Genomic DNA, 27488 nt, shown 5'->3' with positions numbered 1-27488 from the left:
AGTGTTCAGCTAAAGCTACAAGTTAGTGTAGAGCGTCCTCTGAACAGTGTTCAGCTAAAGCTACAAGTTAGTGTAGCGCGACCTCTGCACAGTGTTCTGACAAAGCTACAAGTTAGTGTAGTGCATCCTCCTCACAGTGTTCAGCTAAAGCTACAAGTTAGTGTAGTGCGACCTTTGCACAGTGTTCAGCTAAAGCTACAAGTTAGTGTAGTGCGTCCTCTGAACAGTGTTCAGCTAAAGCTACAAGTTAGTGTAGTGCACTGTGTTCAGCTAAAGCTACAAGTTAGTGTAGTGCGACCTCTGCACAGTGTTCAGTCAAAGCTACAAGTTAGTGTAGTGCGTCCTCTGAACAGTGTTCAGCTAAAGCTACAAGTTAGTGTAGTGCGTCCTCCCCACAGTGTTCAGCTAAAGCTCCAAGTTAGTGTAGTGCGACCTCTGCACAGTGTTCAGCTAAAGCTACAAGTTAGTGTAGTGCGACCTCTGCACAGTGTTCAGTTAAAGCTACAAGTTAGTGTAGTGCATCCTCTGAACAGTGTTCAGCTAAAGATGCAAGTTAGTGTAGTGCGTCCCCCTCACAGTGTTCAGCTAAAGCTACAAGTTAGTGTAGTGCGACCTCTGCACAGTGTTCAGCTAAAGCTACAAGTTAGTGTAGTGCATCCTCTGAACAGTGTTCAGCTAAAGCTACAAGTTAGTGTAGTGCACAGTGTTCAGCTAAAGCTACAAGTTAGTGTAGTGCGTCCTCTGAACAGTGTTCAGCTAAAGCTACAAGTTAGTGTAGTGCGACCTCTGCACAGTGTTCAGCTAAAGCTACAAGTTAGTGTAGTGCGTCCTCTGAACAGCGTTCAGCTAAAGCTACAAGTTAGTGTAGTGCACAATGTTCAGCTAAAGCTACAAGTTAGTGTAGTGCGTCCTCCTCACAGTGTTCAGCTAAAGCTACAAGTTAGTGTAGTGTGACCTCTGCACAGTGTTCAGCTAAAGCTACAAGTTAGTGTAGTGTGTCCTCTGAACAGTGTTCAGCTAAAGCTACAAGTTAGTGTAGTGCACAATGTTCAGCTAAAGCTACAAGTTAGTGTAGTGCGTCCTCCTCACAGTGTTCGGCTAAAGCTACAAGTTAGTGTAGTGTGACCTCTGCACAGTGTTCAGCTAAAGCTACAAGTTAGTGTAGTGCGACCTCTGCACAGTGTTCAGCTAAAGCTACAAGTTAGTGTAGTGCGTCCTCTGAACAGTGTTCAGCTAAAGCTACAAGTTAGTGTAGTGCGACCTCTGAACAGCGTTCAGCTAAAGCTACAAGTTAGTGTAGTGCACAATGTTCAGCTAAAGCTACAAGTTAGTGTAGAGCGTCCTCCTCACAGTGTTCAGCTAAAGCTACAAGTTAGTGTAGTGCAACCTCTGCACAGTGTTCAGCTAAAGCTACAAGTTAGTGTAGTGCGTCCTCTGAACAGTGTTCAGCTAAAGCTACAAGTTAGTGTAGTGCACAGTGTTCAGCTAAAGCTACAAGTTAGTGTAGTGCGACCTCTGCACAGTGTTCAGCTAAAGCTACAAGTTAGTGTAGTGCGTCCTCTGAACAATGTTCAGCTAAAGCTACAAGTTAGTGTAGTGCACAGTGTTCAGCTAAAGCTACAAGTTAGTGTAGTGCACAGTGTTCAGCTAAAGCTACAAGTTAGTGTAGTGCGACCTCTGCACAGTGTTCATCTAAAGCTACAAGTTAGTGTAGTGTGTCCTCTGAACAGTGTTCAGCTAAAGCTACAAGTTAGTGTAGTGCACAGTATTCAGCTAAAGCTATAAGTTAGTGTAGTGCGTCCTCCCCACAGTGTTCAGCTAAAGCTCCAAGTTAGTGTAGTGCGTCCTCTGAACAGTGTTCAGCTAAAGCTACAAGTTAGTGTAGTGCGACCTCTGCACAGTGTTCAGCTAAAGCTACAAGTTAGTGTAGTGCGTCCTCTGAACAGCGTTCAGCTAAAGCTACAAGTTAGTGTAGTGCACAATGTTCAGCTAAAGCTACAAGTTAGTGTAGTGCGTCCTCCTCACAGTGTTCAGCTAAAGCTACAAGTTAGTGTAGTGTGACCTCTGCACAGTGTTCAGCTAAAGCTACAAGTTAGTGTAGTGTGTCCTCTGAACAGTGTTCAGCTAAAGCTACAAGTTAGTGTAGTGCACAGTGTTCAGCTAAAGCTACAAGTTAGTGTAGTGCGTCCTCTGAACAGTGTTCAGCTAAAGCTACAAGTTAGTGTAGTGCGACCTCTGCACAGTGTTCAGCTAAAGCTACAAGTTAGTGTAGTGCGACCTCTGAACAGCGTTCAGCTAAAGCTACAAGTTAGTGTAGTGCACAATGTTCAGCTAAAGCTACAAGTTAGTGTAGTGCGTCCTCCTCACAGTGTTCGGCTAAAGCTACAAGTTAGTGTAGTGTGACCTCTGCACAGTGTTCAGCTAAAGCTACAAGTTAGTGTAGTGCGACCTCTGCACAGTGTTCAGCTAAAGCTACAAGTTAGTGTAGTGCGTCCTCTGAACAGTGTTCAGCTAAAGCTACAAGTTAGTGTAGTGCGACCTCTGAACAGCGTTCAGCTAAAGCTACAAGTTAGTGTAGTGCACAATGTTCAGCTAAAGCTACAAGTTAGTGTAGAGCGTCCTCCTCACAGTGTTCAGCTAAAGCTACAAGTTAGTGTAGTGCAACCTCTGCACAGTGTTCAGCTAAAGCTACAAGTTAGTGTAGTGCGTCCTCTGAACAGTGTTCAGCTAAAGCTACAAGTTAGTGTATTGCACAGTGTTCAGCTAAAGCTACAAGTTAGTGTAGTGCGACCTCTGCACAGTGTTCAGCTAAAGCTACAAGTTAGTGTAGTGCGTCCTCTGAACAATGTTCAGCTAAAGCTACAAGTTAGTGTAGTGCACAGTGTTCAGCTAAAGCTACAAGTTAGTGTAGTGCACAGTGTTCAGCTAAAGCTACAAGTTAGTGTAGTGCGACCTCTGCACAGTGTTCATCTAAAGCTACAAGTTAGTGTAGTGCACAGTATTCAGCTAAAGCTATAAGTTAGTGTAGTGCGTCCTCCCCACAGTGTTCAGCTAAAGCTCCAAGTTAGTGTAGTGCGACCTCTGCACAGTGTTCAGCTAAAGCTACAAGTTAGTGTAGTGCGACCTCTGCACAGTGTTCAGTTAAAGCTACAAGTTAGTGTAGTGCGTCCTCTGAACAGTGTTCAGCTAAAGCTGCAAGTTAGTGTAGTGCGTCCCCCTCACAGTGTTCAGCTAAAGCTACAAGTTAGTGTAGTGCGACCTCTGCACAGTGTTCAGCTAAAGCTACAAGTTAGTATAGTGCGTCCTCTGAACAGTGTTCAGCTAAAGCTACAAGTTAGTGTAGTGCACAGTGTTCAGCTAAAGCTACAAGTTAGTGTAGTGCGTCCTCTGAACAGTATTCAGCTAAAGCTACAAGTTAGTGTAGTGCGACCTCTGCACAGTGTTCAGCTAAAGCTACAAGTTAGTGTAGTGCGTCCTCTGAACAGCGTTCAGCTAAAGCTATAAGTTAGTGTAGTGCACAATGTTCAGCTAAAGCTACAAGTTAGTGTAGTGCGTCCTCCTCACAGTGTTCAGCTAAAGCTACAAGTTAGTGTAGTGTGACCTCTGCACAGTGTTCAGCTAAAGCTACAAGTTAGTGTAGTGCGTCCTCTGAACAGTGTTCAGCTAAAGCTACAAGTTAGTGTAGTGCACAGTGTTCAGCTAAAGCTACAAGTTAGTGTAGTGCGTCCTCCTCACAGTGTTCAGCTAAAGCTACAAGTTAGTGTAGTGCAACCTCTGCACAGTGTTCAGCTAAAGCTACAAGTTAGTGTAGTGCATCCTCTGAACAGTGTTCAGCTAAAGCTACAAGTTAGTGTAGTGTGACCTCTGCACAGTGTTCAGTTAAAGCTACAAGTTAGTGTAGTGCGTCCTCTGAACAGTGTTCAGCTAAAGCTACAATTAATGTAGGTCGACCTCTGCACAGTGTTCTGCTAAAGCTACAAGTTAGTGTAGTGCGTCCTCCTCACAGTGTTCGGCTAAAGCTACAAGTTAGTGTAGTGTGACCTCTGCACAGTGTTCAGCTAAAGCTACAAGTTAGTGTAGTGCGACCTCTGCACAGTGTTCAGCTAAAGCTACAAGTTAGTGTAGTGCGTCCTCTGAACAGTGTTCAGCTAAAGCTACAAGTTAGTGTAGTGCGACCTCTGAACAGCGTTCAGCTAAAGCTACAAGTTAGTGTAGTGCACAATGTTCAGCTAAAGCTACAAGTTAGTGTAGAGCGTCCTCCTCACAGTGTTCAGCTAAAGCTACAAGTTAGTGTAGTGCAACCTCTGCACAGTGTTCAGCTAAAGCTACAAGTTAGTGTAGTGCGTCCTCTGAACAGTGTTCAGCTAAAGCTACAAGTTAGTGTAGTGCACAGTGTTCAGCTAAAGCTACAAGTTAGTGTAGTGCGACCTCTGCACAGTGTTCAGCTAAAGCTACAAGTTAGTGTAGTGCGTCCTCTGAACAATGTTCAGCTAAAGCTACAAGTTAGTGTAGTGCACAGTGTTCAGCTAAAGCTACAAGTTAGTGTAGTGCACAGTGTTCAGCTAAAGCTACAAGTTAGTGTAGTGCGACCTCTGCACAGTGTTCATCTAAAGCTACAAGTTAGTGTAGTGTGTCCTCTGAACAGTGTTCAGCTAAAGCTACAAGTTAGTGTAGTGCACAGTATTCAGCTAAAGCTATAAGTTAGTGTAGTGCGTCCTCCCCACAGTGTTCAGCTAAAGCTCCAAGTTAGTGTAGTGCGACCTCTGCACAGTGTTCAGCTAAAGCTACAAGTTTGTGTAGTGCGACCTCTGCACAGTGTTCAGTTAAAGCTACAAGTTAGTGTAGTGCGTCCTCTGAACAGTGTTCAGCTAAAGCTGCAAGTTAGTGTAGTGCGTCCCCCTCACAGTGTTCAGCTAAAGCTACAAGTTAGTGTAGTGCGACCTCTGCACAGTGTTCAGCTAAAGCTACAAGTTAGTATAGTGCGTCCTCTGAACAGTGTTCAGCTAAAGCTACAAGTTAGTGTAGTGCACAGTGTTCAGCTAAAGCTACAAGTTAGTGTAGTGCGTCCTCTGAACAGTATTCAGCTAAAGCTACAAGTTAGTGTAGTGCGACCTCTGCACAGTGTTCAGCTAAAGCTACAAGTTAGTGTAGTGCGTCCTCTGAACAGCGTTCAGCTAAAGCTATAAGTTAGTGTAGTGCACAATGTTCAGCTAAAGCTACAAGTTAGTGTAGTGCGTCCTCCTCACAGTGTTCAGCTAAAGCTACAAGTTAGTGTAGTGTGACCTCTGCACAGTGTTCAGCTAAAGCTACAAGTTAGTGTAGTGCGTCCTCTGAACAGTGTTCAGCTAAAGCTACAAGTTAGTGTAGTGCACAGTGTTCAGCTAAAGCTACAAGTTAGTGTAGTGCGTCCTCCTCACAGTGTTCAGCTAAAGCTACAAGTTAGTGTAGTGCAACCTCTGCACAGTGTTCAGCTAAAGCTACAAGTTAGTGTAGTGCATCCTCTGAACAGTGTTCAGCTAAAGCTACAAGTTAGTGTAGTGCACAGTGTTCAGCTAAAGCTCCAAGTTAGTGTAGTGCGACCTCTGCACAGTGTTCAGCTAAAGCTACAAGTTAGTGTAGTGCGACCTCTGAACAGCGTTCAGCTAAAGCTACAAGTTAGTGTAGTGAACAATGTTCAGCTAAAGCTACAAGTTAGTGTAGTGCGTCCTCCTCACAGTGTTCAGCTAAAGCTACAAGTTAGTGTAGTGCGTCCTCCTCACAGTGTTCAGCTAAAGCTCCAAGTTAGTGTAGTGCGACCTCTGCACAGTGTTCAGCTAAAGCTACAAGTTAGTGTAGTGTGACCTCTGCACAGTGTTCAGTTAAAGCTACAAGTTAGTGTAGTGCGTCCTCTGAACAGTGTTCAGCTAAAGCTACAATTAATGTAGGTCGACCTCTGCACAGTGTTCTGCTAAAGCTACAAGTTAGTGTAGTGCGACCTCTGCACAGTGTTCAGCTAAAGCTACAAGTTAGTGTAGTGTGTCCTCTGAACAATGTTCAGCTAAAGCTACAAGTTAGTGTAGTGCAACCTCTGCACAGTGTTCAGCTAAAGCTACCTGTAGAAGGTTGGTGGTGTTTTCCTGATCCTATCACTACCGCAGGCAGCTACATTATTTACACATTAGTGTAGTGCGTCCTCTGCACAGTGTTCAGCTAAAGCTACCTGTAGAAGGTTGGTGTTGTTTTCCTGATCCTATCACTACCGTAGGCAGCTACATTGTTTTAACGTTGGTGTAGTGCGTCCTCTGCACAGTGTTCAGCTAAAGCTACAAGTTAGTGTAGTGCGACCTCTGCATAGTGTTCATCTAAAGCTACCTGTAAAAGATTGGTGGTGTTCTCATACTACAGGCAGGCAGTTGATTTTGCTAGCTGCAGTATTAGTATATATATATATATATATATATATATATATATATATATATATCCTAGCTTAGTGCAGCTACATCTCACTGCAGGCCATTAGTATGTCTGGAAGGCCAACAAGGAGAGGAAGACAGTCACAAGCCAATAAAAGAGGGCAAGCAGGCTTTGTGCCTAGAGGCAATAGTGCTGGTCATGGAGATGGTGCATCCTCATCAGCACGTGGCCGTGGGACACGCTTGGCCTTTTTTTCGGCAGCTGGCCGTGTTGAGCCGCAACATGTGGAAGACTTGGTCGAGTGGATGACCAAGCCGTCCTAATCCTACTCATCCTCTCTCACCCATGCTCAGCGTACTTTGTCTGGCAAAGCAGCTGTCAATACGGCCTCTTCCCTCGGCTCAATGGCATCAGTGACTCCTTCCCTAGCCCCACCATGTCCTCCTGAGGAGTCCCTCGAACAGTTTGATCACAGTGTTGGGTACATGCTCCAGGAGGATGCCCAGCGATTAGAAGGCTCTGATGATGATACTGAGCTAGATGAAGGCAGTAACGTGAGCACGGACAGAGGGGGTGCCCAAGAAGGACAGCAATCTGGCAGTCATGCTCCCCTGCTGCAGCATACTGCCAGGTTTGCTCCAGTGATGAGGAGGGAGGGGATGATGAGGTCACTGACTCAACCTGGGTGCCTGATAGGAGGGAGGAGGAAGAGGAGGCACATCACCAGCGAGGCAGTATGCCCTCCAGGGGCCAGCCTAAGGCCAGTACACTGACTGCATCACACCGCAAAGCTCCGCATGGGCAGGGCGCTGCTGTCTCTGCACGTTATTCCAAAAGTTCTTTGGTGTGGGCCTTTTTTGAGACGAGTGCATCAGATCGCACCGTTGCTATTTGCAACATATGTCTCAAGCGTATCTCGCGTGGCCAAAACATCTCCCGCTTGGGCACCACATGCTTGACCAGACATATGTTGACCTGCCATGCAGTTCGTTGGCAAGCGTATCTAAAAGACCCACACCAAAGAACAAAGAGGACCTCTCCTTGCTCCTCATCAGCTGAGATCTCCAACCCCACTATACCTTCAGTCCTCTCTGAGACCTGCACTGAGAGGAATGAAGGTGTAGAATTAGGTGTGTCACAGCCAAGTACTTGTGGGCAATCTGCTTTCGGTACACCGATGTCAGATTGTACCAGGCAAATTTCCCTGCCCCAGCTGCTGCACCGCCAAAAGAAGTTCGCACCCAGCCATCCACATGCCCAGCGGTTGAATGCTAGTTTGGCAAAATTGCTAGCACTTCAACTGCTACCTTTTCAGTTGGTAGACTCTGCCCCCTTCCGTGAGTTTGTGGAATGTGCGTTTCCTCGGTGGCAGGTACCCAAACGCCAGTTTTTTCTCACGGAAGGCGATTCCGTCTCTCTACCGGCATGTGGAAGGCAATGTCCATGCCTCGCTGGACAGGTCGGTCAGCGGTAAGGTGCATATTACCGCTGACTCATGGTCCAGCAGGCATGGACAGGGATGTTACCTAAGTTTCACCACGCATTGGGTGACTCTGCTGGCAGCTGGGAAGGATGCAGGACAAGATGCAGTAGTGTTGGAGGTTGTTCCGCCACCACACCTCCAAAATGCCACTACTAATGATTGTGACACACCTCTCTCCTCCACCCCCTCCTCTTCTTCTTCCTCCATGGCCTCTTCCTGTGCTTTGTCCTTGTGCTCCGTAGCCGTTCAAGGGGCTATGCAAGTATGCAGGCCAAAAGATGCCATGCGGTGCTTGATCTGGTGTGCTTGGGGGACAGGAGCCCCACTAGGGCAGAGGTTCTGTCAGCTCTGCAGGGGCAGGTTCAGAGGTGGTTGACGCCAGGCCAACTTAAGGCAGGAATGGTGGTTTGCGACAATGACACCAACCTCCTCTCCGCCCTCCAACAGGGACAAATGGCCCATGTGCCCTGTTTGGCTCATGTCCTTAACTTGGTGGTGCAGCGGTTCTTGGGCAGGTACCCAGGCTTACAGGATGTCCTGAGGCAGGCCAGGAAAGTCTGTGTGCATTTCCGCCGGTCATATAATGCCAGTGCTCGGCTGGCAGACCTCCAAAAGGAATTTAACCTGCCCAAGAACCACCTAATCTGTGACATGCCCACCACGTGGAACTCAACGTTGGCCATGCTGCAGCGGCTGCACACGCAGCAGAGGGCCATCAATGAGTACCTGTGCGACTATGGCACCAGAACAGGGTCAGAGGAGCTTGGTTTTTTTTCCATACGCCAGTGGGCCATGATCAGGGATGCATGCACTGTCCTGTCACCTATTGAGGAGGCCACGAGGATGGTGAGCAGTGACAGTGCATGCATCAGTGACACTGTCCCCCTTGTCCACCTGTTGGAGCACACGCTGCGTGGAATAATGGACAGGGCACTTGAGGCAGAACAGAGGCAGGAAGAGGAGGACTTCGTTAGCTCTCAAGGCCCCCTTTATCCAGACAGTGCTCCTGCGTGCCCGCCGATCACACAGGAAGAGGAGGAGGAGGAGGATTGTGTCAGTATGGAGGTGGAGCCTGGCACTCAGCATCAGCAGCAGTCTTTAAGGGATCATTTACAGTCCCAAGAAACACATGGACTTGTACGTGGCTGGGAGGAGGTGGCTGCAGATCATGTCGTCCTTAGTGACCCAGAACACTACGGACCGAATGCCTCAGGAAACCTACGCTGCATGGCCTCCCTGATCCTGCAAAGCCTGCGGAAGGATCCTCGTATTCCTGGTATCAAGGAGAAGGAACAATACTGGCTGGCAACCCTCCTTGATCCACGTTACAAGGGTAAGGTTGCGGACCTTATCTTGCCGTCGCAGAGGGAGCAGTGGATGAAACATCTTCGGGAGGCCTTGCAGAAAGGTCTGTGCAACGCGTTCCCAAGACTGGGAGGTTACAAACTCCTGTTTCTGGACAACGTGTGCAGGAATGGTGCAGGAATACCTAGGGGCAAGATCTGACTTGGACACCTTTCCCACCGAAAATCCTCAGGTTTACTGGGTCTTGAGGATGGATCACTGGCCAGAGCTTGCACAATATGCAATTGAGCTACTGACTTGTCCTGCATCCAGCGTTCTTTCGGAACGTACATTCAGTGCTGCTGGAGGCTTTGTAACCGATCACAGGGTGTGTCTGTCCACCAACTCGGTCGATCGACTGACCTTCATAAAAATGAATCAGTCTTGGATCACCACCAGCTACCAAGCACCTGATGCTGATGTAACCGAATAAAATTTTTTTGAAATGTCAGATCCCTTCAAAGACTGCCTATGCTGATGCTGAGTGACTATCCTGTTATACTGAGTAATTATCCTCTTCCTCCTCAATGATCATGATGATAGCTTGTAAGAACATTTTTGGTTCTGGGCGCCACCAGTCCCGCCACCAGTGCCTAAGGCCCAATTTGTCAGCCCCTGTTCAACAGGGGCGTGTAATTACAATTTTTAATGCAATTCTTTGCAGCGGGGCTAGTTCCTGCGCTCCAACTAGAGTATCTGTGAGGGGTTACAGTGTTGTGGCACCAGCACCAGTGCCTAAGGCCCAATTTTTCAGCCCCTGTTCAACAGGGGCATGTAATTAGAATTCTTGATCTAATATTTCACAGCAGGGCCCGTTTCTGTGCCCACCAAGAGTATCTGTGAGGACTTACAGTGTTGTGGCACCAGCACCACCACCAAAGGCCCAATTTTTCTGCCCCTGTTCAACAGGGGCATGTAATTACAATTCTTGATCTAATATTTCACAGCAGGGCCCTGTGAGGGCTTACAGTGTTATGGCCACAAAGGCCCAAATTTCTGCTGAGTATATAGGGCAGGCCCCTACTTTCAAACATCCAACTTACAAACGACTCCTACTTGCAAACGGAAGGAGACAACAGGAAGTGAGATGAAATCTACCACTAGGAAGGTAAATTCTCTCCTGTAAGAGTTAATATGTGAAAAACGTGTCTCCTTTCCACTGATGCTTTATCACCAATCCTTGGTTCACAAAAAAACCCAAATTTTCAAAAAAACATTTGTCATAGGGACAAAAAGTGAGGTGAAATCTTCTGAAGAGGAGCACAGACAGCAAAACAAATGTCACAGGGGTGATAACCCTTCCCTAGGTTTTCCATAAAGCTTAAAATAGATTTTTTGGCTGGAGCTAAACACCTTAAAAATGTACCAGATCAAAATTACAAACAGATTCTAACAACAAACCTACAGTCCCTGTCTTGTTTGCACCGCCTGTATACTGCTTTTCAGAGTATATAGGGCCTGGGGGCCCCACGCCTTTCCTTTTTTAATTTCCCCTTAATATCCATACAAGACCCAAAGGGCCTGGTAATGGACTTGGGGGTACCCATGTCGTTTGTCCCACTGATTTTCATCCATATTGCCAGGACACAACATTACATTAAAGCCGCAAGCAGTTTTAAATTACATTTTTTCCTTTAAAAATGACATTTTGTGCAGGGACTGTTCTAAGCACGGGAAACACGCGCCACTTTACAGGCATACTATAGACACCCCCCAGGTACGATATTTAAAGGAATATTTCACTTTTTCTTTTTTTTTACTTTAAGCATCATTAAAATCACTGCTCTCGAAAAAACAGCCGTTTTTAAAAGTTTTTTTTTTTGCATTGATACATGTCCCCTGGGGCAGAACCCGGGTCCCCAAACCCTTTTTAGGACAATACCATGCAAATTAGCCTTTAAAATGAGCACTTTTGATTTCAAACGTTCGAGTCCGATAGACGTCAATGGGGTTCGTGCAAATTTTCGGTCCGTTCGCAGGTTCTGGTGCGAACCGAACCGGGGGGTGTTCGGCTCATCCCTACCGCCCACTATCACCCACTTGATAAACGGGTGGTCAGTTTTACACCCTGCTAATAAACGCAAAAAACTGCTATTCTATTGCAAAATCATTCAAAACTTTGAAAAACTCACTGCAAAGCTAGTGGCGTTTTTATAACGTTATTTAAACGTCCAGTGTGTATAAGGCCTAATGCAGACACAATAATAATCTGTAACACAAACTGTCATCACAGACAGGTATATCCAGAGATTTCCCCTTTAGTAGTGTTCGTCAAAGAGACCGGGAATCTTTAGGTTCTGCATTAGTGCATTACAGACAATATTAACACTTTTCAGAATATTGTTTAATAATAGAAAAGGTAAAACGGTGCAAAAAAAATATGTGCATAAAAAGAGTATTAAAAGGAAAAAAAAAGACAACGATGCAAAAGCAAAACAGAAAGGTTTTAAGAATGAAAATATTTAAGAGTCCTGGTTCTGTGCCTTCAGCAGAGTCTAATCAATGTGCATAAGGTGCATAGGCATGCACACAGGGTGTGCCGGATGTGCCTGGGCACACCCTAATCACCCCATGAGCATTAGCATTATTGCTCTGTGTGCCGACAGGAAGATGGGAAAGATCTCCCTCTTACAGGCTCTGCCATAAGAGAAGTGTTTATGCACTTCTCTTTCACTGTGCCGCCAGGGAAATCAATGTGCCGGGGTCATGTATGTGTTTGAGCTTTAGGGTGCACACCCTAATGCAATAGGATGTGCACATCTATGATAAGGTGGGTCAGTGGCTCTCATAGATCTTAGCTGATGTTCTTTGTTTGATTTTAAAAGAGAGCTCCAGACTGCTGATTCAGCCTCTCTTTTATGGTCAATGAGGAGAGTGTTAATAGAAATGATCTGACCAATCAAGAGGTCTGAGGAATTACCGATGACAGGTGATGGGTTTTTGACCATGCAGCTACCCTCACACAGATAAAATCACATGGGTGTTCACACCTGTGCGATCCGATTCTGCAAATCGCGTTGCGTTTTGCAAACTGATTGTGGGGTGTTGTTAACATACACTCAGAAATCAGTTCGCATGAACATGTTTGCGATTTAGATGTGCGAATTCGCTTGGAATTTGTGCCACATCCAGTTAGAACTGAGCCTCAAAGAGGTGATCCTTCAACTTTAAACTCTACCTACAGTAGTTCTGTGTAGCCAACCAAATGCAGAGAAGTAAATCTCCTCACCTGATTAGTGATGATCACTGCACACTCAAGCTCAGCCTTTTACTGCCAGGCTGCAGTCTACACTGACATGTTGGGGAATTGGAGACAGATTTAACCAGCAGTGCACTGATCACTGAAGATAGCAGCGCTGGGCTGCCTGTGACAGCGTGAGACCGGGAGATGATGTCAGCCCGGTAATAAATCAGGCTGAGCTGTGCCAGGGACGGATCCAGAGTCTAGTCTCGGAAAGGGGCACTGCCAGAAAATATGTTTTTTTGCGGGCAATTTATTGGGGAAATGGTTGGTGTTGGCGCTTCATTCATCCTGACACCATGGTTGTTATGGTGTCAGGATGATTGAAGCGCATTATTTCTTTTATTACATTGTTATATAAAATGAAATAGTTAAACACACCATAATGCAGAATCAGTGGGAGCCCTGGGTGTGTCACTTGCCACCATGACCTGCCACCAGATGCATATTGTCACTTGCCACATCACCTGACACAAGTTGCAGATTCTCACTTGCCACAAGTTGCGGATTGTCATTTGCCACGTCACCTGCCACACGTTGCGGATTGTCCCTTGTCACGTTCGCCTGTCACCAGATGCAGATTGTCACTTGCCACGTCACCTGCCACACGTTGTGGATTGTCACTTGCCTGCTACAATTGCCTCTCTCCTGCTAAGGTGGGGATTGTCACTTGCTGTGTCCCAGAGCGAAGTCAGGCAGCAGAGAGATGATGTAATCTCTCTGCTGCCCGTGGCTGCCTGCACAGTGAGGGTGGAACTGCAGGGATACAGGGCAGGTGCCGGGCGGTGAGAGATGATGTCATCTCTCTGTTCCCCCGACCGCCGGCCTGCTGATTGGCCAGCCGCCCGCTCACCTGCCGACTGGCCTGCCCGCTCACTCACCGAGCCACCCGCTCACTCACCCACCCGCCCGCAGAGCTGCCCGCCAGCCCCCTGAGCCGCCCGCTCACTCACCTGCCAAGCTGCCTGCCCGTCCACTAAGCCGCCTGCTCACCCCCCTGGATCCACCCCTGAGCTGTATAGAGAGTGTTCTGTTATCACGTGAGGGGATAGGATAAACCACTTTATTTACCTGTATTTGTTTTTTGGCTTTTGTACAAAGCAAGAAAAAAACAGCTGGGGCTCTAAGTGCGCCCCCTGCCTCTACACAGAGACACTGCGCTTTAAGGCAGGTGCCCCTTCCGGCCCATGCCTTGTACCGGCCCTGCCTATAGTTCTACTTTAAACCCAAAAGCAAATATTTATTATATTGCAGCTTACTATTTCTTACTATTTCTTAGATGTGATGACTACATTCATTTCCCTTTTTCGGCTTTCTTTCATCTATTTTTATCTGGTGATTCAGCCAGTAAGTCTGTTTGTTTTTCAAAAGAAGCTCTCCAGCAGAATGTATCAGTTACAGAGATGAGAAAAACCATTTAACAATGGCAGGGGTGCTTACAATGATCCGCTTTTATTTATTCATGTAAAACATTTATTCCAAAAAGAAAAAAAAATGGCTGTATAAGCTGGAGTTTGGCTTCATTTTTTTTTGTGTATTTAAATCTGCTACATCGGGTACATCCAACATTTCCCTCCCCCAGACTGACAATGTTGCTGTCCAGGGGTGCCCCCTGTGCTTCTTCATCCAAAGTTCCAAAGTGTAGGCACTCTAATACAAGAGGTGTGTTACTGGCTAGGTCACCAGGTGAAAACTGATGCAGGCAGAACATCTGATGATTGGTAAGCTGCAATATATTACTTTTTTGATTTTGGGTTTAATACTGCTTAAAAGGGCATGTTTCTAAAAAATCGGAAAATGTGTACCAACTTTGTAATTTTGGATTGTATTAGTGATCAAAATTATTGTGTTAAATTTCAAGTATAATGTTTATGTATTTTTTTGCAGGCAAAGGAATGGCAAATGGCACTGTGCAAAATCTCATCCACAGTTTAAGCCACGCTGCTCCAGAGATACGAGCCACAGTAGAGGCCTGTAACCACATAGCAAGAACTACAAGGGAAAAGAACGATTTTAAAAGTGTGAGTCTTTAAAATGAGAAAAGGAGGACCCATCATGTAACCAGCTGCTTCTTATTCAATCATGTCATCTTGGTGCTGGTAGGATGAGAAGGAAGTATTCCCTTAAATCACAATTTACATTATCCAATAAAGAGCTCTTATTTCTAACTGCAACTGTTCAGAATTGGCCTAGTACAAGTCTCACTTCAGCAACGTTAATTCCAGTTGGTTGCTTTTGATAACTAGACTTAAAGGCCAACACCTGCAGAACATATTCTTTTGTTCTGGTTAGAGTGGGGTAGGGTTATAAGGGGACTGAGGAGGGGTGAGTGCGGGGGACCGAGGAGAGGTGAGTGCGGAGGGGACTGTGGAGGGCTGAGTGCGGGGGACCGTGGAGGTCTGAGTGCAGGGGACTATGGAGGGCTGAGTGTGGGGGGACTATGGAGGGCTGAGTGTGGGGGGGACCGTGGAGGGCTGAGTGTGGGGGACTATGGAGGGCTGAGTGTGGGGGGACTATGGAGGGCTGAGTGTGGGGGGGACCGTGGAGGGCTGAGTGTGGGGGACTGTGGAGGGCTGAGTGTGGGGGGACTGAGAAGGGGTAAAAAGGGGTCGGAACGAGTTGGCTGGGAGAGTGCAGGGGACTGTGAAGGGCTGAGTGTGGGGGGGACCATGGAGGGCTGAGTGCAGGGAGGGGTGAGAAGGAGTCGGAACGGGTTGGCCGGGAGACTGCAGGGGACTGTGGAGGGCTAAGTGTGGGGGGACCATGGAGGGCTCAGTGCAGGGAGGGGTGAGAAGGAGTCGGAACGGGTTGGCTGGGAGAGTGCAGGGGACTGTGGAGGGCTAAGTGTGGGGGGGGACCATGGAGGGCTCAGTGCAGGGAGGGGTGAGAAGGAGTCGGAACGGGTTGGCCGGGAGAGTGCAGGGGATTGTGGAGGGCTAAGTGTGGGGGGACCATGGAGGGCTCAGTGCAGGGAGGGGTGAGAAGGAGTCGGAACGGGTTGGCCGGGAGAGTGCAGGGGACTGTGGAGGGCTAAGTGTGGGGGGACCATGGAGGGCTCAGTGCAGGGGACTGTGAAGGGCTGAGTGTGGGGGGCCGTGGAGGGGTGAGTGCAGGGGACTGTGGAGGGCTAAGTGTGGACCTGGGGGGTTGTTTGCCACCCCTTCTAAAAAGTTTAGCACCAGCCGCCACTGGTAGTAACTTTTCTTTCTTAGCTGTAGCGGTAAAAAAAAAGAAGCAGATATTAATGGGTTTATTTTTTCACAAGAGTAAAGTGATTCTAAATGATTGTTTAAAAAAAAAAAAACATGTCATACCTGTGTAGCAATAACTCACGGTGGAGCTGCTGGTTTAAGCGGGTCTGTTACCTTCACTCTGCTTCCCTCTGTTTCACCGGCACCGGGTCTAGGGTTCCGTTGAGTTTACCTCTGGATGACACACGCACCAACACTGGACTACGTTTTCAATGCTTTATTAAACACTTGACTTAGGAAATAGCAGGAAAGAGGCGGAAAGGAAACTGCAGAAGAAACTCAAATATCTTCTTGTAGGGAAATGTTCGGGTCGAATTCAGATATTGTATGGAATGCGCTCCCCTCGTGGGACACACTCCTTGCTCGTCTGGATAGGCCTCTCTCACCAGCCTAGCAGCCAGTACGTAGCACGAATCAAAGTCTCTGCCACAGACTTGCTTGGGAACAAAATCCGTACGATCCTCTGCCACAGGATGTATCAGATTTTCTGTAATGAATGTCAGTCACAGTGCCTGAACCTTTAAGCCAACCCGGCAACACTATGCTGTATAGTTACTTTCGGATACGTCCTCCAACCGAGTCACTAGGCCCCTCTATAGACCAGCACGCTGCATGATCCCTCCAAGACGGGTCCTCCCCTGGGATCTCCTCGGTTGTCCAGCTTCATCACACAGGACCGACAGCTCAGGACCATTCCTCGGCTGCGGTGGTAGGCCCCAGACAAGCCTCTGGACCCACCCCTGCGCCGCAGTATCGTGGGCCTCCGGAACGGAGGACCATGAGGTAGCTCCTTAATGCATACCTGTCGGCCAGGAGGGCCAGCAGGTGGCTGTAAAACGAACCCCAAAATATGACGTCTGTCCCATAAATACCCTCGCCCAGAATGCAACTCGGAGGACCACCTCCACCGAGTTGTCTCCGGGACAGAAGAGCATCCATACGCTTCAACTCGTTGCCTTTCCAACACTAACCAGTGATATCAGCGACACCCACCGGTCATCACGGAAACACACATAACGTCAGCCAAGCTGGAACAGAGGCAAACTGTTTGTTCCTAACGAACAAATTACTAAATTTACCTAACATGCGGTAGATTGCAAATCTACCAGCGCTACACCTGCTATGTGCAATGCTTTTGCACAGAGCAGCCCCAATCTTCCTCTTTGCCAAGTGCCCTCAGAGCAAACCGCTATTGGTGCTCACTCTATGTGTCTATAAACTAATCATGTAAAGGTTCGGCACTACTTATAAACAGCAATAAAGTTAAATATTTTATAAATGAATTTAAATATTTTGAGTCTTTTAAAGTTGTTCTAATCACCATGCTTCAAAAGGAAAATGTGCCTTATAAGCTCACTCAGAAGTGCTCCACCTCAGTGAGGGCAAGAATTCACACTCACCAACCACAAGTGGCCATGAAGGGCCTCACTCGCTTTTCATATGGAATCCAATGATGTCTACTCTAATCACTATCACAAGACTGGTGGATACTGCATACACCAAAGATCTCCAAGAAAGAAAGATCTCTGTGGTTGGTGAGTGTGAATTCTTGCCCTCACTGTGGTGGAGCATTTCTGAGTGAGCTTATAAGGCACATTTTCCTTTTGAAGCATGGTGATTAGAAGAATCCTGAAGGACTCAAAATATTTTAATTAATTCATGAAATTTAACAATCACTTTATTGCTGTTTATAAGTAGCGCTGTACCTTTACATGATTAGTTTTTAAGACGATATTCTCTTACTTAAAGGGGCAGCTGCTGTTGTACATAAAGTCTTAATTGATTTCACTGAATAGTTTGGTGCCAAGTTTATCACATTATACATTCTAAGTGTTTATAAGACACACAGAGCGCTGCTCAGTCCCACCAACCCCCGCTTCCTTCTCACTGGTTGTGATTGACAGCCAATGGCTCCCGCTGCTGTGTCTGAGTCAATGAGGAGCAAGAGAGCCAAGAGAGCCTCTGATCTTGTGCATATTGCTGGATCGAGATTGGGCTCAGGTAAGCATTTGAGGGGAGGCTTGGGGGGCAACTGCATACTGAAGGTTTTTTTACCTTAATGCATGAATGCATTAAGGTAAAAACCTTCAGGTTTTAGAACCACTTTAATTTGTCATTCATTTGGAAAGGTAATTTATAGATCATCGATGTGAATGAAAGCCAGAATAGTGCTACAAAATAAGGAGTGGCCAGAATTCCTATAACCAGAATACTATTGTACATCCCCTATTCCAAAAAGTTGTGATTTTGTGTAAAATCTACATAAAAACAGAATGCAATGATTTACAAATCTCATAAACCCATATTTTATTTACAATAGAAAACATATGAAATGTTTAAACTGAGAAAATATACAATTTTAAGAAAAAATAAGGTCATTTTGAAATTGACAGCAGCAACACGTCTCAAAAAAGTTGGGACAGGGCCATATTTACCACAGTGTAGCATTCCCTCTTCTTTTAATGACACTCTGTAAATGTCTGTGAACTGAGGAAACCAGTTGCTGGAGTTTTGGAGAGGAATGTATTTTCCGTTTCAAGATGCACCAAATATGTTCAATTGGTGAAAGGTCTAGACTGCAGGCAGGTCAGTTTGGCACCCGGACTCTTCTACTATAAAGCAATGCTGTTGTCATAGATGCCGTATGCAGTTTAGCATTATCCTGCTGAAATATGCAAGACCTTAACTGAAAAAGACATCATCTGAATGGGAGCATATGCTGGTCTAAAACCTTTATATACCTTTCAGCATTGATGGTGCCTTTCCAAATGTGCAAACTGCCCATTCCATTTCCATACACATTAATGCACCTCCACACCATCAGCGATGCAAGCTTTCGAACTAAGCGCTGATAAGCCGGAAGGTCCCTCTTCTTTTTAGTCTGGAGGATGTAGCGCCCATGGTTGACAAAAACAATTTCAAATTTAGATTTGTCTGGCCACAGAACAGTTTTCCATTTTGCTATAACCATTTACCATTTTAAATGAACTTTGGCCCAGAGAAGATGGTGGAAATTGTGAGTCATGTTCAGATTTGGCTTCTTCTTTGCATAATAGAGATTTAGCTTGCATTTTTGGATGACACGGCAAACTGTGTTCGCAGGCAGTGATTTTTGGAAGTATTTCTGAGCCCATGCAGTGATATCCATCACAGAATCATGCCTGTTTTTAAGGCAGTGCCGTCTGAGGGCCCGAAGATTAGAGGCACCCAATATTCCATTTTGACTTTGCCCCTTGTGACCAGAGAATTCTTCAAATTCATAGTTGCCAGCATTGTAAAAAAAATTATAGGGACACTTTTTTGCCTGTAGGAGGAGTCTTATTATAATTAGGGGGGGCATTCATTTGTAGGTGTGGCACAGTGTAAAAAGAAAAATGTGGTGCATCGAAAATGGGCGCGGTTTAAGCGGAATATTGGGCATGGCTTAGAGTGGCGTGGCTCAAACGGGGTGTGGTTAGAGTCTGAGATAAACGAGGGAGAGAGAGAGAGAAAGAAAGAGATAGGGAGGGAGGGAAGGAGAGAGAAGGAAGGAAAGAAAGAGGGATGGAGGAACAGCAGCCCCAGATTGTACACCACAATAGAAATATGTGTATTCCAGAAAGTTTAACAATCAGCAGATAAAGATGCTCCAAACACCTGGTGTTAGCGCTTCAATCATCCCAGCACCATGGTTGGTATGGTGTCAGGATGATTGAAGCGTATTATTACTATTATTAATCATTCAACTCACCATAATGCAGAATCAGTGGGAGCCCTGAGCGTGTCACTTGCTACATCGCCTGCCACCAGATATTATCAGGTGCCCCCAGCGGAGTCCCTCCTTACATCAGGTGCCCCCAGCAGAGCCTCTCCTTACATGAGGTGCCCCCAGCAGAATCCCTCCTTACATCAGGTGCCCCCAGCAGAGTCCCTCCTTACATCAGGCATTCCCAACAGAGTCCTTCCTTACATCAGTGTCCCCAGTGGAACCCAGTCCTTACATCAGTGTCTCCAGCAGAGCCCAGTCCTTACATCAGTGTCCCCAGCGGAGCCCAGTCCTTACATCAGTGTCCCCAGTGGAGCCCCGGTGCTTCCTTACATCAGAGTCCCCAGTGGAGCCCAGACCTTACATCAATGTCCACAGTGGAGCCCCAGTGCTTCCTTACATCAATGTCCCCAGTGGAGCCCAGTCCTTACATCAGTGTCCCCAGCGGAGCCCCAGTGATTCCTTACATCAGTGTCACCAGTGGAGCCCAGTCCTTACATCAGTGTCCCCAGCAGATCCCAGTCCTTACATCAATGTCCCCAGCGGAGCCCCGGTGCTTCCTTACATCAGTGTCCCCAGTGGAGCCCAGTCCTTACATCAGTGTCCCCAGCGGAGCCCCAGTGATTCCTTACATCAGTGTCACCAGTGGAGCCCAGTCCTTACATCAGTGTCCCCAGCAGATCCCAGTCCTTACATCAGTGTCCCCAGTGGAGCCCAATCCTTACATCAGTGTCCCAAGCAGAACCATAGTTACCCACCCTGTACATAGTTACCCCCCTGTACATAGTTACCCCCTCCCCATAGATACCCCCGTACATAGTTACCCCCTCCCCCTGTACATAGTCACTCCCTCCCAATAGTTACCCCCCTGTACATAGTTACCCCCTCACTAAAGTTACCCCCCTGTACATAGTTACCCCCTCCCCATGTACATAGTTACCCCCTCCCCCTGTACATAGTCAACCCCCTCCCCATAGTTACCCCCCTGTACATATTACCCCCTCCCCTTGTACATATTACCTGCTTGTACATCTTACCTCCTTCCCCTGTACATATTTCCCCCCTCCCCCTGTACATAGTCACCCCCCCTCCTGTACATTGCATCCTCCATGTACACAAGACAACGCCCGATGTCCCTATACATATCTATGGTGGAGATATTGCAGGGGGGGTTACAGCTGATGATCGTGTGTCGCTGGCCCGGGCTGTACACCAACATCCCCACATAACACACAGATGGCAGAGCTAAGCAAAATCCCACAACAAGCCGTGTGTTCAGAGGAGAGGGGAGGGGCCTCGATTTCTGCAGCCAAACGGTTTGAGTGTACAAGAGAATAGTCTACTGAAGAGAGAAGCCGATTGGCTGCCCCTCCCCTCTCCACTGAACACACGAGGAAAGACACTTTGTGGCGGTGGCAGCAGCCATTTTTTTGTAGCCCGCCGGTTGTTTTGCCTAAAATATTCCCGATTTCCCGGGGCAAAGGCAAAATCTCGGGAATTTAATAGGGACGAGCTCTGATCGGGACGAGGGTCCCAAAATTGGGATTGTCCCGGGAAAAGTGGGAAAGTATGCAAATTCTCAGCATTTTTTGATGATATTACCTGTATGTACTGTAGATGCTGTAGATGCTGATATATTAAAAGTCTTTGCAATTTTATGTTGAGGAACATTGTTCTGAAATTCTTTTACAATTTTTAGATACAACTTTTCACTGATTGGTGAACTTTTGCCCATCTATACTTCTGAGAAACTCTGATTCTCCAAGAAGCCCTTTTTAAAACCAATAATATTACTGACCTGTTGCCAATTAACCTAATTATTTCCAAAACATTCTTCCAACTCTTCCTTGTTAGTACCACTTACTTTTCCAGTTTTTCCTTGCCCTGTCCCAACTTTTTTGAGACGTGTCGCTGCCATCAATTTTAAAATTGACCTTACTTTTTTCTTAAAATTGTACATGTTCTCAGCTTAAATATTTAATATGTTTTCTATTTTCTTTTGTGATTAAATATGCGTTTATAAGATTTGCAAATCATTGCATTCTGTTTTTATGTAGATTTTATACAGCGTCCCAATTTTTTCGAAATTGTATATGGAATTATATAGTCAGTTAGGATGAAGTGCTCTACTAACCATGGTTTAAAAGAATTGAGTATAGTATGTTTTTACATATTTTTTGAGTAATTGTATGTACTTTCTTTCAGGAAAATGAAGAATGGATATTGATTGGCCGAGTGATAGACAGAGTGTGCTTCCTCATCATGTTTTTTCTGTTCATTCTTGTATCCATTGGAACGTTCCTGGCTGGTCACTATAACCAGGCACCAGCACAACCTTTTCTTGGAGATCCCAAACTCTACCTGCCACCATCTGACAACTCTACATGAAATGATATCTACATAATATCTGCCTTTGAGCCTTAATGGTGTCTACCTCTTCAACTGGAAACATGTATTAGATGTGCATTTGGAAAGTGAATGCATTTTTCTATTGGCAGGTTCCAAGTATTGTACATGAGAGTAGGTTAAGAGATGATCTTGGCTGTGTGGCCATCCGATCATAGGCACCACTTATTGATGAACAGCACAGAAAGCGTTCAGGAATCATTTGTGGAATATTTTGGTCTTACGCTTGGGCTTACCATCATGAATAGTACCAAATTCATTTTAAAAGGTTCACATCTGTGTTGGAATTTAAACTTGAAAAATGAATGGTAGTTCTAGTTCTGGTCTAAAGTTCATTTCCATGCTTTTTTCAAGGTGGAATTTAGTACTTAGAGTATGTAAACTCAGAATACAAAATACACCATACAAAATGATGGGATATGTACATAACTTCAAGCTATATTAAAGAAAAAGTGTATTTTAGTATGTATATATTTTGATCTGCTGTTGTTACATTTAATTGACGGTAGTTTTGAAGAGATTTTCACATTTTACTTATTTGCTGTTAACCGTTTAGAAAGTAAATCAAGTTCAGTCAGGTTGATCTATAGGTTTGCACTAAGGAAAGAAACAGTGAGGTACAGTCACTGTGAAGTATTACTGATTGGGAACCAGAGCCTGTACTAAATGTGACTGCCTCAATGGACATATTCATTTATAATAAACAGATCTATAGAAAATCATAAAAATACTATAGGTTTTAACACAGATTTAATGTTCCGCTAAAAACATATACTGTACATTACTTAACTCATGTCATTTCTAAATGACTGACACCTCAAGAGATGATTGTATTTTGTATACTATGGTCCCTAAATAGACTGCTAGAACATTTTTAATATGGGAATATCTGAGTTTTTCACAGTTGAAATGTTATCCTGTTCATTTCTCTATAAATATATAATCCAAAACAGCTTCTTCACTAGTAATCCAGTCATTGAAAATCAAATTGTAAAGTTATTGGTGACTAGAGGGAAACATTCCACTGCCTTCTGACAGTCTGAACATTGTATTAGCAAACACTGGTTTAAAGATTTGTCTTGTATTTTATGAGCACATTTGAGCCACTTCCTCTGAAATCACAGTGTGCACTATTTTACTCAGCGTGCTTTCTATTTTCCTAGCTTGTCATATATACATTAAAAACCTATTATCAATGCGACTCCCAGTCAACGCAAATTAGGTTTAGGGTTTAAAGGGAATAAAGCGGAAACCACACGGCATCTGAGCACCACAAACCAAAAACACTGTTTGATTCATATTTAATATTCAAAGCAAACTCCCCCATCCATCCATGTCTGCATGCTTTATTTTGCTGAGAAATCACTTTGAAAAACATCCCCTTAGCGTCTCTGGCCACGGCCATCTTGAGTAAGGGCAGATGATTCATGTAGCATTTACTTCCTGGAAACACTCTGCCCCCTAACTCAGGCATGCAGGTGGTGTGCTTAGCTGAGAAAACCCCTCCTCCCCTCCCGAAGACTGCTGGGATGCATGACATTATTTGCCTAGGCCTGGAAACCAGGCAGTAACTGGAGAATTAAAAAAAATGTTTAAAACAAGTACATATGAAGTACTCTCTAATTTATTTACTAATGCTAGCATCATAAGGATTAAAAATAGTCAAAGTTGATTGAGAGAGTGAAGTTCCGCTTTACAGCAGTTGTAAACCCGGCTTGGTAATTTTTACCTACAGGTAAGCCTATAATAAGGCTTACCTGTAGGTAAAATTAATATCTCCTAAAAATGCACCTTTTAGGAGATATTCAACCTGCATGCAGCCAGTGACATCACTGACACATGCGCTCTCTGAAGGTCCGGCATACCTTGCCGAAACGTCAAAGCTTTGTGCCGGAAACCAAGGGCTCCTGCGCGCATGTGCGGGAGTGACGTCATCGCGGCTCCAGCCAATCACAGTCCCGGAAGAAAGACAGGGGGAAGAAGGTGTCAGCCCTCTCAGCGATGGCTTTACAGCACTGGAGGGCTTTGTTCCAAGGTGAGTTTTTCATAAAGTGCTAGTATGCGATGCATATTAGCACATTATACCATCGCCTTGCAGGGGTTTTTTTTTTTTTGAACATTCGCAGTTTACAACCGCTTTAAACAATCTTCTCTCACATTATCTGTGAGACCTTCTGTGTCTATTTCCACAAAGGGTTATCTGTCACTGGCAGCTCTCCAGTTTACAGAAGACAATAGCTGTGATCTTACAAGTCACCTGTTGGCTAATCTGACATTGCAGTCCAGATACTTGTAATACCAGCTGCTGAGTGCCATCATTGATGTCTCTATTAGCCTGTGCCAGATTTTCATGGTGAATGCAGTATTATGCCTCCAGAGTATCATTCCTCTAGAATAAAAATAGTAACTTGAAAAGCTTCTCAGTGATAAGAGTTCACCTGAATGAGCTGTAGATTAAGCTATACATTGCAAATAATTTATTCTCATGCAACAGAAAACTATTTTGGCTGCCTCTATTGGCAAAAGTGCATGGTTGTGATAAACAAATTTTCGTTTCAGTGCAGATACTTCTAATGTTGAAAATATTGTAATGTCTAAAACAATATTGACTGACATAGTTCATCTTGACTGCAGTTGTATCAAATAACAGAAATGTAATGGCTAGACTTCAATTAAAATAGGATTGACATTCTGATGAAATGTTCCCCCATAGCCTCCTCCAGCCATCCCTAACATTAACATATAAATTCAGACTTCACACCAGCGGCTCCCCACTTCAACCGGGACCTTCCTTTTTTTTTTTTTTTTTGTTATACCTGGCGGATTATGAATAAATTGGGAGGGTGAAAGGAGACAGTGGGGCAAAGCATAACAAGTTCAGTTACACTTAAATTGTTACTAATCCCAGGACTCTGCATTCACTATATCTGGTTTCCCACAGTACGCAGAACATGGAAATGCAATTATTTTAGTGAGTATAAACTGCTAAATACCTTTTCTCAGCATTTAGAGCAGTCTTGTGACTTCTATCAGTGTTTAGTTAAATATTGTAGGAGGAGCTTTCATTCTCCTCTGATTATCCTATGAGGCTGCAGGACCCTTGATCCTTTTGTCTGGACAATGCTGATTTGCCCTGTGCTGATCACATGCACTCTCCCAAGAAAAAAAATATCTCTAGCAATACACACCAAACTGAGCATGTGCAAAATGCCCCTATGGCTCTGCATTACCAGCAGATGGATTGGGGACAGTAAAAGAAGGGGAGGATCAGAGAAGACAGGATAAAACAGCCTATTTACACAATGCAGAGCGTTAACCCCTTAGACCTCATGTACACTGCTGCTGGTAAACAGATGTTCAGAGGCAGTTGGATGCTTTTTTCAGCTGCCCCTGAACTCATCCATTGTTATCTTATGTGTACATGTACACAGGTTAATTTAATGTTGTTTTTAAGCAGTTGCGTTTAGAGGCTTTTCTTTGAAGGCAAAAAAATTAGTCCAGACGCTGAAGTTTCCAACGTTTCAGATGCCAAGCTCGTCTAAATGCGGTACCGGTGTTTAGCCGCATTTTCGTTTAGAAGTGTTTTTAAGGTGCCCTATTTTTTTTACATTATAAAACTTAAAAATTATAGAAAATAATGAAAAACCACTAAAAAATAAATATTTTAAAAACTTCCAATTGCTTGCAATGCTTCATAGACCATTTATATACTCCTAATGAGCCCATGATCCAATCCAATACACCACTAGCGTTGCTGTTAACCAAAGTAGAATTGGAATTTGACCCATATGTTGTTAGATTTGAACCAGATGACCCCACCATTGAGCTTGACCCCCGAATTGATCAAACATAGTTGCGTGAAATGTAATATCTGGCTTTTTTAATTTCCTCACATATGCTCATTATGGGATAAATAGTAAAAGCACCGAAATTGAGGTAGATACAAGTACATTGCTGCTCTCTCAGCTGCTGTTACTCACTCTGGTCTCACAGAATGGCTGAAATAGTTAAAAAATACTGTTTTTTGTGCTTTGGGAGGGTCTTATGATGTTATCTTAAATAAACGCTCCTAGACGCGAATGCGGGCTAAACGCGACTAAACATGGCATGCAAACATGGCTAAACGGGAGTTTCAAGCTGTCAAAAAAAGAGGTGTACATTAGGCCTTAGGTTCCACAGTGAGTATAACAAGCATGCTTTACTCCACATACAGACTGATTTTACTGTTGTGGGTTTAGTAACACTTTAAAAATGTTTGTGTTTAGTTCCACTTTGACTACTACTTAGAATTCACAGTTTGCTGTTTGCTGGTCAACTTTTTTTTCCCCATCTTGACACTGTTTGGTTCTAAAATGTAAAATCAGTTTAAATTTATTTTTATGGACATATTAGCAGGGTTCACAGTGACATGGATTGTTTGCAAGTTTTAAAATGCGAGACATTTGTTTGCACTTTGTTTAAATTATGCACAATAAATGATGTATACGGTGACCGTGTGTCTAACGCTGCTTTTTTTTTGTCATAATTAAAGGCCGACAGTGCAAACTTTCATTCAGCCTCTAGCACAGACGTTCACAGGAATCCAATTTTGCTCTGAAAGCCATTGGTGTCTAAACAAACATGGTGACCTGTCATGTGGATGTGTCATGCTGTCATCCCGTAAAGGAAAGCTTGCACAATGTCTGATCCAAAGTAAACATTGCTATTAATTCTCAGTCTCTTCTCCCCCTGTGCTGTTTGGTTTTGGAAATCAAGACAACCAACAATTCCCTCATTTCCCAGAATTGCCACAGCAATGGCCTCAATACAAGTCTTATATTTTATTCCACAACATAGGCTGAATTCTAGCAAGCTGAATGATGTGTTGCTGTTTGCCTTTATTGTAACTATAATGGGCTCTTCTTGTATTTTGTATGAGTCAGAAATATTTAAATGAATAGCGTGAGTGAATGTAAAAGGAAAGGGCAATGGGTATGTTACAAAGTGCAGTAAATTGTAACAACCAATCAGCAGCCATCCCATTGTGCTGACTCTGTATAACTGATAAAAGCTGCAGTCTGGTTACTGTGGGTTACTGCATCATTTTTTTGTGTTTGCAATATTTTGTGTGGTTTCCCATTTTTTTCTGGAAGGTCGATAACTATGTTGCAGTTTGCTTTTAGTACTTGCCTTTTTGTCATATTAAATAAGTAAATGCAGTATATAGACATTTCAGGCATTTCTTATAAATATTTTACATTTGGTACAGGTGTTACAATCTTGAATCCTCACAGCAGATCAGTTACCAATTAGCTTAACGGATTTAAAAGCAATTTTACACCTGTGTGATCTTTACCCAACGAGCTATTTACAAAAGAGGCAAAGCCTAGATATCCACATATCCAAGGTAAGAGAAGATTGATATGCCTTCACAAAATTCTACAGTATTAGTGAATACAGAACCCTGTATTTAGCAAATATAGTTATTTAAAAATTATAAAGGAAAATTAAACACTTGAGCATATTTGGGTATCATTATATTTATTATCTTTATTTTGATGTACATAAGGTAGTTACCGTTTCTTTGCTTTGTTACCTTTCCACTACAGAGGTAAACTATGAAGATGCAGTGGAAATTGTTTTTTA

General features: G+C 44.6%; 1 protein-coding gene across 1 annotated transcript in view; it reads left to right on the top strand.

The window, feature by feature from the left end:
• Positions 1-26267, top strand: part of CHRNG (cholinergic receptor nicotinic gamma subunit) — a 44583-nt gene extending 18316 nt beyond the window's left edge. Inside the window, exons 10-11 of the mRNA XM_073628915.1 lie at positions 14349-14482; positions 21663-26267. Of these exons, the coding sequence (XP_073485016.1) occupies positions 14349-14482; positions 21663-21845 (317 nt within the window). The 3' untranslated portion in view covers positions 21846-26267. The remainder of the gene's footprint in view (positions 1-14348; positions 14483-21662) is intronic.
• Positions 26268-27488: the final 1221 nt, after the last annotated feature.

Source organism: Aquarana catesbeiana, linkage group LG04 (genome assembly GCF_042186555.1).
Source record: "Aquarana catesbeiana isolate 2022-GZ linkage group LG04, ASM4218655v1, whole genome shotgun sequence".
NCBI lineage: Eukaryota > Metazoa > Chordata > Amphibia > Anura > Ranidae > Aquarana > Aquarana catesbeiana.
The sequence above is the reverse complement of the archived record's forward strand: the minus strand, read 5'-3'. Positions and strand labels throughout refer to the sequence as shown.